At 37.4% G+C, this 13,289-nt stretch overlaps 1 protein-coding gene across 2 annotated transcripts in view; it reads left to right on the top strand.

Moving 5' to 3' along the window:
- The first annotated feature begins 1,725 nt into the window (after positions 1-1,725).
- rspo1 (R-spondin 1) overlaps positions 1,726-13,289 on the top strand; it is a 215,250-nt gene continuing 203,686 nt past the window's right edge. The window contains exons 1-2 of one of the 2 annotated variants that reach the window (XM_048558078.2): positions 1,726-2,256; positions 6,512-6,883. In XM_048558078.2, the coding sequence (XP_048414035.1) occupies positions 6,793-6,883 (91 nt within the window). In that variant the 5' untranslated portion in view covers positions 1,726-2,256; positions 6,512-6,792. Of the gene's footprint in view, positions 2,257-5,116; positions 5,296-6,511; positions 6,884-13,289 lie in introns of those variants that run through there. The other variant, XM_048558080.2, reaches the window with a different exon arrangement.

Genomic DNA, 13,289 nt, shown 5'->3' on the forward strand with positions numbered 1-13,289 from the left:
GCCAAATTAGGAAAGCAAACTCCCACAAACAGCAATGTGATAATCAGTAGATAATCTGTTATGGTGAATAAAAACTGAAAGAGCTGTGGATGTCCTAAATCAGAAACAAAAACAGAAATTACTGGTAAACTTCAGTGAATCAGGCAGCATCTGGGAAGAGAAATCAGAGTTAATATTTTGGGTCAGACTCTGAGGAAGGGTCTCTGGACCCAAAATATTAACTCTGCTTTTGCTTCATAGTTGCTGCCAGATCTGTTATGGCGATGTTGATTAAGGAGAAGAATTGGCGAGGATATCAGAGATACTTCTCTGTTCTTCCTTGAACTATTTTAATGGAATATTTTATTTACACCTGATAATGAGATAGATATGGCCTCGGTTTACCCTCTCTTTTAAAAGTCGGTGGCTCTTTACTGCACTCAGAGTCACTAATAATTTTTGCACAGGTTCAATTCATCTATCAATTGAGTGGACAAAAGATTACCATGCTAATTAATTGCATAAGATTAGACAAAAGAATAAAGAGTACTTTGTCTGCATATTCAACCATTACATTAAGGGCCAAGAATACGTATATTGGAACAATATAGAACCGAGTTGCTAAATTTGATATATCAAATACAATTGGGTGTCTGTAGAAACCTCTTTAAGTACTGAAAAAAGGCTGATGCAGAAGTGCAATTAAAACAACATGTTGGAGGAACTTCTGAGTTCCAAAGGAAAGCCATACTGGACTCGAAATGTTAACTGAGCTCCACTCTCCACAGAGACTGCCAGATCTGCTGAGTTTCTCCAGCACTTTTATTTCAGATTTCCCGTATCCATAGTACTTTTCTTTTATTACTCAAGGTGCAGACTGCTCTTAATAGACACTGTAATTTGTCAGAGCAAAGTATGAGGTGTTGCTTCTCAATAGCAGTAATTTAATGGTTTCTAGTTCTTTTAGTAATTGATCAGGTGATTTTCATAAGGGCACTGGATTCATGAAACAACTATGTTTTCCATACTCTTATTAGACATGTTTCCATGTTCCAACAGATTTACACTGGTATTTGCACAGGTCAGACTAATGAAAGAGTGATGCATGTTATTCTGGGATTTTTAATCCACAAACAAAAAGACCTCTTTGTGAAATGCCCTGTGCTAAAGTGTGAAATTAATACAGCTGCCACCACTTGTAGAATGGTGTAACCCTTGCTGCACTCCCTGGTGTTGAGGAAGAACTTACCCTTCCTATGAGGGGGATCTACTTAAAATATTACTCATAACTAGGCAGTAATAAATAGCATTCGAATCTCAGAGGCTGTGTAAGTTGTGACTGCTTTTGTAGTATCTTCCCTTCGAGAAAAACATGTAGTCACTGAGTGAGCTGACTTCAATATAAATCTTTACAGTATAACACATTTTGAAAGTTGCGAGTTGCTACAGAGGTTAATTTGGATGAGTTTCGAAATAGACCATTCTCTCTCTCTTGTAGCTTCAATGTGATTTCTACACTTGCAGAAACAAAGTTAAAATTCTGAAAAGAAAGAACGCTTAGGAATTGTTTAACAGCGAATTGATGAGGCTCCTGCAGATGAATGATTTGGAACAGCAATGGAAATCCCAATAAAGACTGCATGCATATTAATCCAGTCCAGGGTTTCCCTTTGACCACCTGATTGGCATGAAAGTGTAAAGAGGTGTGACCAAATGTGTTCAGCCTGTGTATGCTAGGGCTGAGAGCTGGATGTTTATTCAAAGCGAGATGCTGTGAGCTGTGAGCTATAATCAGTGTTTTGAGAGCGTGGAGTCTGAATCAAAAACTGGATCCCCTGTAGCGCAGAATGATCTAAATTGTTATTGGGGAAGCTTCATTGTTTGAGATGCAGTAGACAGAAGGTCCTCTTGGAGGAAATCCCATCTGTACTTCTCAGATGTTGCACATCTCCAGTAGTGTTGCTCCATTCATACCTCTGGAGTGCTAAATACCGATGTGCCTCTGCCCTGTTCAAACAGCTGAGTAACATTAGCCATACCTTACACCATGGCCATGCTGCCATTGTTGCTGTCAAGCTAAACCTAAGAGAATCTCGAAGCTAATGTAACTCTTACAGATCAGAGAAACAGCAACAAAAATAAGTTTTGCAACTGAAGTCAGGAGAGTGCAACGGAGATAAGTAGTCAGAGGCTTGTCTTTCACCCACACAAGGGAAAAAGGGAAAGAACCTTCTTTGACACCTGTTGATGGTACAGCAGCATCTCTTTAATATTCAGGTAAGAAACTTTCTTATCACAGTGGATGGAATATGTTTCACATTGAGACTGTAATGACTTATTGTCTGTTATTGATAATTTTGACTGAAATGGCACTCACGCTGAGAGGCATTCCTCCTCATCTTGACTGTCAAAGTAGCATTGCAGCCGGATAAGTTACATTCCAAAACATCGAAGTTGTATTATAGTTTGGGCTTTTGAGAACTGACACAGCAATTAAGGGCTGGAGTTTAATTTTCATGCAAAGGAACCTTTCCCATTTTTCGCAGGAAAGCAGCCTCCCTGAGTAACAAGTAACAAACCGCATACTGCAGAACACTACACAGTGATATTCAAAAAGAGAGTGAACAAGGAAAGCTAGTATAATGTTAGCAAAGGAACATGAAGTGGTTGAATATGTGTGCTATATATAATGGTTTTAGAATGCTGTCATTGAAGAGTTATTTCCTTGAAGTAATCTTAAGGAGAGTATTTTCCCTTCCCTTGAATCTGAGGCTTAGATTCTTTTGAGAAACTTTTCCTCCTACACCACATGCACGACCTACCACAATATTAATCCTCCGCCTCTGCAGATGTTGAATTGAAATCTGTTTTTGGAAGGTGTGCAAGGGAAGCATTTTTCTCACTCCACTGCTCCCCACACCCCTCAATTGGGGGTTAAACCTATTTTAACACCTTTCCATTGTGATGTGAGAGACTGGGAAGTCAACATGTAAAGGATAATTGACTCAAAACCACATTCCCCACAAGGTAGGAAGTCATCAAATGGGTAGTTTCTTTTTGCCTGTGGGTTATTAAAAGCTTCATATTCTATCTGATTTACAAGAAGGGAATCCAACATAACCCACACATCAGTAACCGAAGAAGACTGCGTATAGTGGCGCTTTTGTATCCCGTCTGATTTTAGCTTCAGCTTAAGTCAATAGAAAATAATATTGTGCTGAGTGTCAAACCACCATTCCAGTCAATCTAGAGTGCTTCCTGTTCATTGAGCAAGGTTAAAATAACGCGCCTAGTCTTACTGGAGTCTCGTATAGAATTGTCATTTTAAGCTAAATTTTGTTTTATGATACACCGATTCACTTCCGACAAAATGACAAAGTCAACTGAAGCAGTCACCTCTTTAATTTTTCTTTTTCATCTTTTCTTATCTGTTTCTGCATTTTATCAATTTTTTTCACATAAGCTATTTGTATCTCAATAAGCATTGTCTAAATTGTGCATGAATTCTGAAAAAAAAAGTTGACGTATCTACGACTTTTTCAATTCTATTCAAGCAAGCCCCAAAACTTTTTTCCGGGAGAATTCCTATTTCCTTCCCTGTAACTAGTTCTGTCATTTTCAGTCAGCATTCATAGATGTGCTAATTTGTTTTTCACCTATAATTGAAGCAGAAGCTCTCGAATGTCAGAGCTTCTCTGCATAATTGCGAAAACTTGCACTAAATTCCAAATAGTTCCTTATCATTAAGTGGACAATTTAAAAAAAAATCTAACTGGTTGATTTTGTGTGAAAACAGAATATTTCTAATAAAATAAATCAAACCACCTCCATTTAAATAACAGCCTTGTCCATCGGGCTGGAGTTCTTTAAGCCAAACGCAGATGTACTTCATTGCTTTTTGACATGGAATTGAGGAGACGATGTTTTAAGAACATGTCCTCTGCCCAGACATATAGACACACAAGAATGTCGCATCCACATGTTAAGCAAAACAAGGAGAGGATTGATCCAATAATTAGTCCTGTTATCAATTGTAAACTGCTTTGATTTCTTGCGTGATTTTTCTTCTTCTAACTACTCACTTTCTTGTGCAGAAATAAAATGTAAGAAGAAAATTGAAATAGCACACCTCTTTTAATAAGTGCGAGCTCCCTCAAGATTGCTTTGAAAGAGGGTTAGCTAAGTGTAATTCATCCAGAACCCTTCAAAATCATGTCATTGAAGCCCCTCCTCTGACGACCAGATTAGGGGAGACCAACAATTTGGGGTATATTTCTGTGTTTATTACCTGGAGAATAATTTGATGGAGTGGATTTTCTTCCATTGAAAATTCAGATTGTTTTCTAAAGGGCTGTGAATTTTCTGTCCAGCTGATAAAATTAAAAGCCTATTCTTTGAACAGGTGCCTTAAAAGTTAATTTGAACTGAAAGATTAAAACCATTTCTGCTGATGTTCAGGGGGTTAGTGCCCATTATTATGTAGGGCTTAAAACATAACAGGGTCTTTTCTATTGCTGATTAGTCTGCAGTCATTTTTCCATAAGATTTATAGCTTGTATGTCAAGCAGAACATCACCATGGCTTATGCACACACCAAACAGCCTAACAGATTTGATGCACTTCATTCCTCACTCACACCATGTTCACCGTTTCATTCTGAGTATCAGTAGCACTTCATAACTAACTACATCTTTATATTCCAGTGTACACAATTCCCCTGCTTTAAATAAACTCTGAAAATTGATACAAGGGTTGTTATTACTGTATGCCTCTATTATGAATTTTTAACCAATAAACGCAAAGTTGAAATATTGGAAAATCTTCTTCAATTTGTTAATTTACCTGTGAATAAATGTCTCAGTTTAAAACATTTTCCTGTTTATCACATTAATTTTCATATGTAGTTTAAAATAAATAACATATCGTTGCAGAAACAACACACAATTGTATTCCTACATTGTACGACAGCATAATTTACCTTTCAAGTTGTAAAATTTGAGGTTCAATCTTTTCTTTCCATACCATTTAAGTTTGTCCTTCCGCACTGAATAAATGCCAGCAGTACTTGGCACGGCTACTAGGTGGAGCACTATATAACAGCTGAGCAGACCATCTCTGCAAAGGGTACTGGGTTGATTGGGGAAGGATGAGTTAGAGGTAAAGCTTAACAAAAACAGTCTCTCCGTATGCCCTCCCCCTGCCCTCCCTGAAACACACCTCCCATTAGTTGATCAGATAGCAGTATTAATGGTGACTGCAACTAAGATTGTATCCATCCTAGCTGAAGGTTGGAGAGTCGTGATTGGAGGCGTAGCGGTAAGACACATAAATATGGTTATATTTAATCCAAGGTGGGAACGTAAGGATGAAAACAACTGATTCTAATCCATACTGGGTAATGGCTTGCACTGTATTAAACTACAAAAGAAAATATCTGATGCATGTCTCCAGCCCTATTTCACCTTCATTCAAATTTCTATTAAGCTGTATTTATCTGAAAATCCCTTATATGTGTTAGAAAAATATAAGTTTTTAGATTATTTCTTTTGCAGTAAATAGCATGAATACGCATGATAATGTTATTTTCTGCTTCCCTCTCATGGATTCCAACGCCATCTAAACTTTGCCAATTTGCAGCATGCCTCTCAATATCTTTCACAAGCTCCTATTAGCTGGTAAATCCTTATTCTAATGTCATAATGAAGAAAATCTGATTTGGGGTCATTCGACACTCTGAAACTGAGTGTATGTACAGAATGTATTCCAGACCTTATGCTTAGTTTTTAAAATGATTGGGGGTTGGGTGAGGGTGTGGAAGGTGGTGGTAGCTAGTCGGGGAGAGCGTTGAAAACAAATGAACAAATGGACCGATAAAACAAAAGCTTGATAATTTCTGATGGCCACTTTTGACATATTTTTCCAGCTGGTTTCTTTTCCTGGTGGTTTAATCCGCAGTGTTCAATCTATGATAATTTAGTTTTGTTTAACATAACTTAGTTAGGGTGGCAATGTTTCTTTTTGAGGCTTGTCACTTAATGCTTTAATAGCGAATGCCAAAACTTTAACTTCTGTTCAAGGAGGACTGGATATTAGATACTTTTAAAACCAAGTTCAGTTGATTACAAAAGGTATAAGTAGAAGCTGACTGAAGCTCCTTCCTGCACAATTTTGAGGCATCATCCTCAAGTGTGGAAATATTGAAACTCACAAGTTCCAATCAAACAAATCCTTGCTTGTAATAAACTGTATTATGGTAGTTATATTTCACGCTTTTGTTTTACTTAGAAGTGGCAATTATATCTAGAAATGTTTAGTTGATGCTTAAAATGTTAGTTTTATTTCTTCTTAATTCTAGCCACTTAGTCAAATCTTAACAATGAACAATGTTTCAAGCCCTATTTCCACTGCATTTCTTGTTTGGGAATTTTTAAAAGTTTGAAATTTGAAAAATACTTCAAATATGCTAATTGTCATTTCTATACTTCCATGTTTGCAGAATGCAGTGTAATTATTTCCATATTTGTTCTTACAGCTTATACAGTGTCTACCAGAGAACACATTTATGTAGCATATATCTGAATGGATTTTGACAGAACATTTCCCATCAAGTTGCGATCTCCATGGAGTTATACCTGAAAACATGCTTTCTCTTATTGCACTTGTATATGTATGTGGACAGAGCCTTGCGTGTTCAGACTTCCTTCAGTGAGTTGCTCTAGGAACCGCTGTCAAAGATCATAATTACCGTTTGGAATTGCGTTCATCTGCTTCAGCCTTCATCGAGAACAGAGACAGAGCTGCGCAGTTATTACTATGCAGTTTGGATTCTTTTTGGTGGTGATCATTTTAAACTCCATGGATTACACCGGCAGTCATGTCTTGAAGGGAAGAAGGCAAAGACGAAGTGAGTATCAGAGGTTTCTATCTGTAGAAATCCCTATTTAAGTTCAAATGAACAGCCCTCAGCTTACAATGGTAAATAACAGGATTATTTCTTATTATATTCACAAAAACAACAAAAGAAGGTTATGGCAAATCTGCAGTTTCTATTTTAGTTCAAGGCAAGACCCTTAAGAGATGAATGGATTTAAGAAACCTGCTGGATCTGGATTCCAAACTACTGTTTTATCATCTTCTGCAGCTGGTTTCAATAGAATCCAGATTAATTAAATGGAGTGATAATCTCCTCACTGCCTGCTTTAAATAAAAGCTAACATCTTTTAAGGAGCGAAGACAGGTTGATAAATTTGTAGAGAAAAAGCATTGCATGGGAATCTAGGCTTTATAATAGCACTGTAGCATGTAAGAGCCAAGAGGGAATGTGAGACCGATGTAAATGATTATTCGGCCACAGCTAGAATTATGTGCCCTGTTTCTGGAACCATTCCTCAAAGAATGTCAAGGCTGCAGGGAAGGTGCAGAAGGAATTTACTAAGATAATACCAATAAATTCATATGAGGAGTGAATAGGAAAAGTGGAGATCCTTTTGTCAGAATGGAAAAAGTGTAAAAGGAGATCTGGTCATGTTTCAAAGCCCAACAAGGTTTCAATAAGGTAAGTGGGGAAAAAGTGAGTTCGATGCATCAATGATTCAGTAACTAAAGGCCACACATTTAAAACAAATCGCAGAAAGAATGAAAGGAGAGGTCACAGGATTTTTGTAAATAAAGGCTGAGTGTTCTCAAGATGTGAAATATATTTCAGAAACATTCGATTGGCACAAATGGAACAGCAGGCAGATAGATACATAGCTTAAAAATTAAAGAAGAAGAATATGGGAATGGAAAAAACTGCGAGCAAATGAACAGTTATATCAAAACACTGATGTAGGTGTATTGGTAAATGACCCGCAGTTCTTTGATTCTTGCATCGATAGCTGCTTCATTAACTGCAGGATGGCAATGTTCTGCCTTCTTTGTTCTCTGAGAATACAGTGAGGTCAGTGGTATTGTACAAATATTGAACAACCTCATTTATGTTTTCCCTCACTACTTTAATGGATTTTTTTGGATTTTCAATTTAAAAACATCAGAGACAGCGATCTGGTGAGAGGATTTTAAGTTCTCAGTTTGAAACATGGCTGTTGATCATTTCTACTTTTGTATACAAATAGATTCCAACCATCTTTATTTAGATTCCACATGGCATGAATTCAGACAAAATTTTCCTCATTTTTCATCATTTAGAAATTACTGAAGAATAGTGAATATAGAAAAAGGCAATGCCATGCATTTATTTGGGAGCTTTGTGTTTAGATGAAGCAAAAGGCCAATAAACCAGCTTGCATGTATATATGGATATAAAGGGAAGAAAAATAAAGTGTATCATAGAGTAGTAACAGAACAGAGGGAGGCCATTGGGCCTGACATATCCTTGCCAGCTCTCTGCGAGTGCAAGCTAATTCTCTAGTCCTTTCCTTGCAGCTCTGCAAACATATTTACTTGAAGCTTTTCTTTAATTCTCTTTTAAAACAATGATAGAATCTGCTTGCTTGAAATTCTCAGTCAGTACATTCAAGAAACTAAGCACTCTGTTCATGAGAAATGCTTTCCCTTATGTCGCCATTATTTATTTTGCCAATTGCTTTAAACTCTTTCCTAGGCTCTTGACCCTTCCAACAATGGAAATAGTTTCTCTTAGGACATTTTAGATTCTGTCTAGGTTCCTTAACACCTTTACTAAATCCCCCTTAAAACTTATCTTTCCTAAAAAGAACCACCCCAACATCTCCAGTCTATCTCAGTAACTGCATTTACCGAGCTTTAGGGTGGCATGGTGGTTCAGTGATCAGCAGTGCTGCCTCACAGCACCAGGAACCCAGCTTCAATTACAGCCTTGGATATTGCCTGTGTGGAGTTTGCACATTCTCCCTCTGTCTGCTCGGGTTTCCTCCGGGTGCTCTGGTTTCCTCCCACAGTCTGAAAATGCGTCAGTGACGTGAAATAGCCATGCTAAATTGCCTGTAGCATGCAGAGATGTACAAGCGAGATGGATTATCCATGGGAAGTGCAGGATTACAACAATAGGTTAGAGGCCTGGGTCTGGGTGGGATGCTGTTCAGATGGTCGGTATGGATTCAATAGACTGAAGAGCCTATTTCCACACTGTAGGGATCTATGAATTCCCTCAAACATTCTTGTAAATTATACATGCACCCTGTGCTATATCAAACCTTCCAGTACGTAATGTAATTCCCTGTGTTGAAAAGTGTTTTGCCACTCAGCACTGATGAGAGAAAAGTTATTAATATCAATTCATGTTATAATTATTTCCTTTGAAAATAAGAGAATTAAAGCTCAGTGATGTCTGAAGGCATGTATCATTTTAAATAATGCCCAATGCAAAACTATCGAGGAAGTAGCTCAGCAGATGTGTCAAATGTTGTCTGTTAGATGGGAATTTATGGATTAAAACGAAACAAAAAGCAAATTTACTGCCAGCCATTTTCTCATTCCTCAAGATCAAATTTGTTCAGTGTTCAATTTTATATTTTCATGTCTTTGTTTCTCTTGAATATGATTTGAATATTACCCAAAAAATGCGGAGTGAAGCATCATTAAACACAATGTTTAAAAAGGATTAGATAAAAATGAAAAGGAAAATATTAAAATGGTACAAAGGAAGTCTGGATAGTTGAAATTTGTGTTGTCAGTGTATCTGGCTTTTGAGAAAGTTTGCCTTCAGGAGTCCATGGGCTATGCATATACAATATTTTGACTCTGCCTGGCAGTTAGCCTGACTTGAGTGCCCTAGCCACACTAACAGAAATCAGTTGTACTGCGTTAATGTCTGCTTCGTAAGTTGTAATTTTTGTGTACAATTTTAAGTAGAATACCACATCAAGTCAATGAAGAGAGATTGGTAATTGAACTGTGATCATTAACCTGACATAATGACAAGTGGTGGTGCCACATACAAAATATCTTGTTGGATAAGTTTATTGTGTGTAAATTGTCAGCAAGTGAGGTCACCTACAGGTGAAACTTATGTTTGAAACTCTTCAGTTGTGTTAAAATACATGGTCCAACCCTCGTTGCCTTTTTGCGTCACAACATTGAAGAGTGTTGGAAACATAACTTTCTGGTAATCAGGCAAATTCCAATTGAGAGGTTAGTTTAAATCATCTGAGAAAAATAACTGTTGAGTTTGTGCACCTGATCAATAGCAAGTGTGGGAAAGTCAAAGGGATCTTGTATAAATGTCCATAAAATTTCTTAGTTTCAAGTGGAATACAAGAGATTTGAAAAGGTTTATGCTGCATTCAGAACTATGGTTTATATATTTAGATAAATCCATGGTAGAAAGGAAATCCATCAATATCTGCTTAACAATTAAAAATGAATGTCTACCCAGGTGTAGCAGATCAGGATTAACAGGCAAAATGTGATTAGATTCTCAAAAAGTATGAACCACATTAGAAAAGCAATTCAGAATCAAATCAAACATCCATATTAATCAAATAGAATCCATGCCATTTAGACAAAAACCTACAGAATCAATAATAACACTTTGCGAGCAGATGTGAAGGAAAGTACTCATTATGTGATTTTTCAGATAGGAAGCTAGCAAACAGAAAAGGCATCTGGCAGAGACAGTGCACTAGAGCAAAGACTTAATGTAGCAACAAACAGAAGTGCATTGACCAAAACAGACTGCACACAAGGAATAATTCAAGCTAAAATAAAGACCATGTGCTACCCTGCCATAGGTGCATTCACGAAATGATTGACAAACCAGAATCTGACAGAGCTGAAAACACATGTTTCAAATTGTCAAGCTCATGGAAAACATCAATGTCATCACCTCATCTGAGGTGTTCACAGAAATTCAAGTTATCTGCTAAGTGATTACTGGTGAATATTCATTACTGGCCAAGGTGGTCACACGGACAAGGCTAACATAGTATGCTACAGTATAGTCTAAACAGCCATGCACTCACTCACACAGAAAACATCGATCAAACCTCCAAATGTAAAATTTTTATCATACAAAGTTGATTAATTCTGTGTCAGGATCAATACTGCTGTACTTCTAGGCATTTTACATTTCAAGCACTGCTGGACAAGCATTTGCAGATACATAAGAATTGCATGCCATCACTTTGCAATAGTAAGAATTCAGGGAATCAGTCAAACATCAGAGGCAGAACAGGAAATGTAGCAGATTATTCAAGAAACACTTGAAGAGCTGAATGTGAAAGGACAGAACCCCTTGCTCCCTTCTGAATTAGCAGAGCTACATCTCAGCCCTCTGTGATGGAGAGAAAAATATATGTCAAAAAGAAGAGATTGAACAACTGACTCAGGGTAAATCATAACTGGAGAAGACCAGATCTGAGATGAAGAAGCCTTTGGGGATACATCTGCTCAACTTATGGACAGTAAAGAGCTAAAAGGAAAGAAAGGTACAAGTTGAATCACAAGGTTTGTGTGATCAATCCAATGAAAAATATTGTTGACTTACACAAATAACTGGAGCAATTCACATGTAAAATAGATTAGACTCAAAGGGAGCAGCTTCTGAAACACTAGCTTGAGCTCAAAGCAGTGCTGGAGAGAAAAAAAAAGACGTGCAAAAAGTGCTGAAGATTCACTGCAAACCCAACAAGAAGATACAACTAACTTATGTGATATTCCTTTCCAAACTAAATGGCAGCAATGATGCAAGCAGGTAATAGATAAAACCAAACAATCACTGAATATGCAAGTGGAAGATGACCTGGCTTCAAATAAAAAAAATGGGCTGGGCAGTTATTAGAGTAGACTATGAAGGGGAAAGTAAACTCTGTGTAAAGAAGGTTAAAACTTTGATAAAATTGGAAGAACCCAACATGTAAAACCAGAACATTCAAAATGAGCTGCATGTTTTCCAGAGACAAATAAGTAAATGCCAAGTCAATTTCACTCAAAGCAGCTTGTGGAATGCAAATCTGGAAGAAACCCCAGCTATTAGTGGATCAGGATGAGCAAAACATGGAATAGTAACTATAGTCCATGAAAGGCAAACTTGATAACACTCACAGGAGTGACAAATAGTATCTCCGATGGCTGTGGGCAATCCATGGAATCTCCAGATAAAGTCACCATCACAAGATCTGGGTAAATCAATTAATTATCTTTATGTTATAATGACTCAATGGTTTGTTTGATATTTTAAAGAGTTAAACTTTGTTTGGAAAGGAGGGTAATGTTTTATGTATGCCTTGCATTTAAGCAAGTTTACCTTTACTCTATGTACTGTGTGTATACAATGTTGTGATTATGCCTGTGAATTCGTCTGCTGTAGATCTGCGTGATGTACACACTGGAATCAGTTGGTTTGCTGTAAGGTCAGCATCATTACTTTCATTGTATTTCATTGTTTTAATTAAACTAATTCATAGACTTAATCAACTCCTGATTAACATTATCATTTAACATGACAATTTGGAGTATTTAATGAATGAGTTGATGTTAAAATGAATTCACAAAATATGATTTGATTGACAAGAGATGCTTGAAATTAAGTGGAAATCAAATAATTTCCATGGTGTATCAGCCACACTGGTCTCTCAGAGTGCAATAGTGTTCACCCCCTTCAGCCTCTCAGTCTGCTCACTACTTGAGCTGTTTCCATTTGTGGTGATTACAGGGAAGTGAAGGGCTGTTGAACAATATTTTCAATGCCAAGATGTGATTACAGGCTCTTTCTTCTCCATTCCTGTTTTCCTTTGTGTCCATCTGCAGTGATGTCATTTGGAGACAACTTTACATTGTGGCTGTTTTCGAGAGCACGGTGCTCAGGCAGAGACCTGAGATCTTTAGTTCTTATCATTGCAAACAGATGCTGAAACCCCTCCTTGTGGATTGGCAAAAAGGGATATTTAACTGCCGTTCCTCTGCCCTTCACTTTCTGACACAAGGATAAGTAAGGTGTCTGCTCCCTCTAATGTCCACAGTTTGCTTACTTCATTGCTATTAGTCCCAGGCAGATTATGCTCCTGCCATTGAAGACATGTTGGCCATGTAAAAGTAGTTATGGTTTCACACTCCCGGTGTGAATGATCTATGCTTTTTCAATGCAGCTCCACCAATAGCAATATTCTTCACATGCCACTTATAAGCACCACCTAATGACACTGAACCGAATAAAGGAAGAAAACTGGAGATAAAAATAGAAGGGAGACAGAAGAAGGAAAAAGACTGTCTTGAATTCAACAAGTTAAGCTGAAGTAGACACAGGATCTGGGTTACTGCATAGGAAACTCACAAAAGAGAAAAAAAAAAGATCCTGTACAAAGCTGCACTTAATATCTTTACTTGTTACAGGA

The sequence above is a fragment of the Stegostoma tigrinum genome, chromosome 24, assembly GCF_030684315.1.
Source record: "Stegostoma tigrinum isolate sSteTig4 chromosome 24, sSteTig4.hap1, whole genome shotgun sequence".
Taxonomy (NCBI): domain Eukaryota; kingdom Metazoa; phylum Chordata; class Chondrichthyes; order Orectolobiformes; family Stegostomatidae; genus Stegostoma; species Stegostoma tigrinum.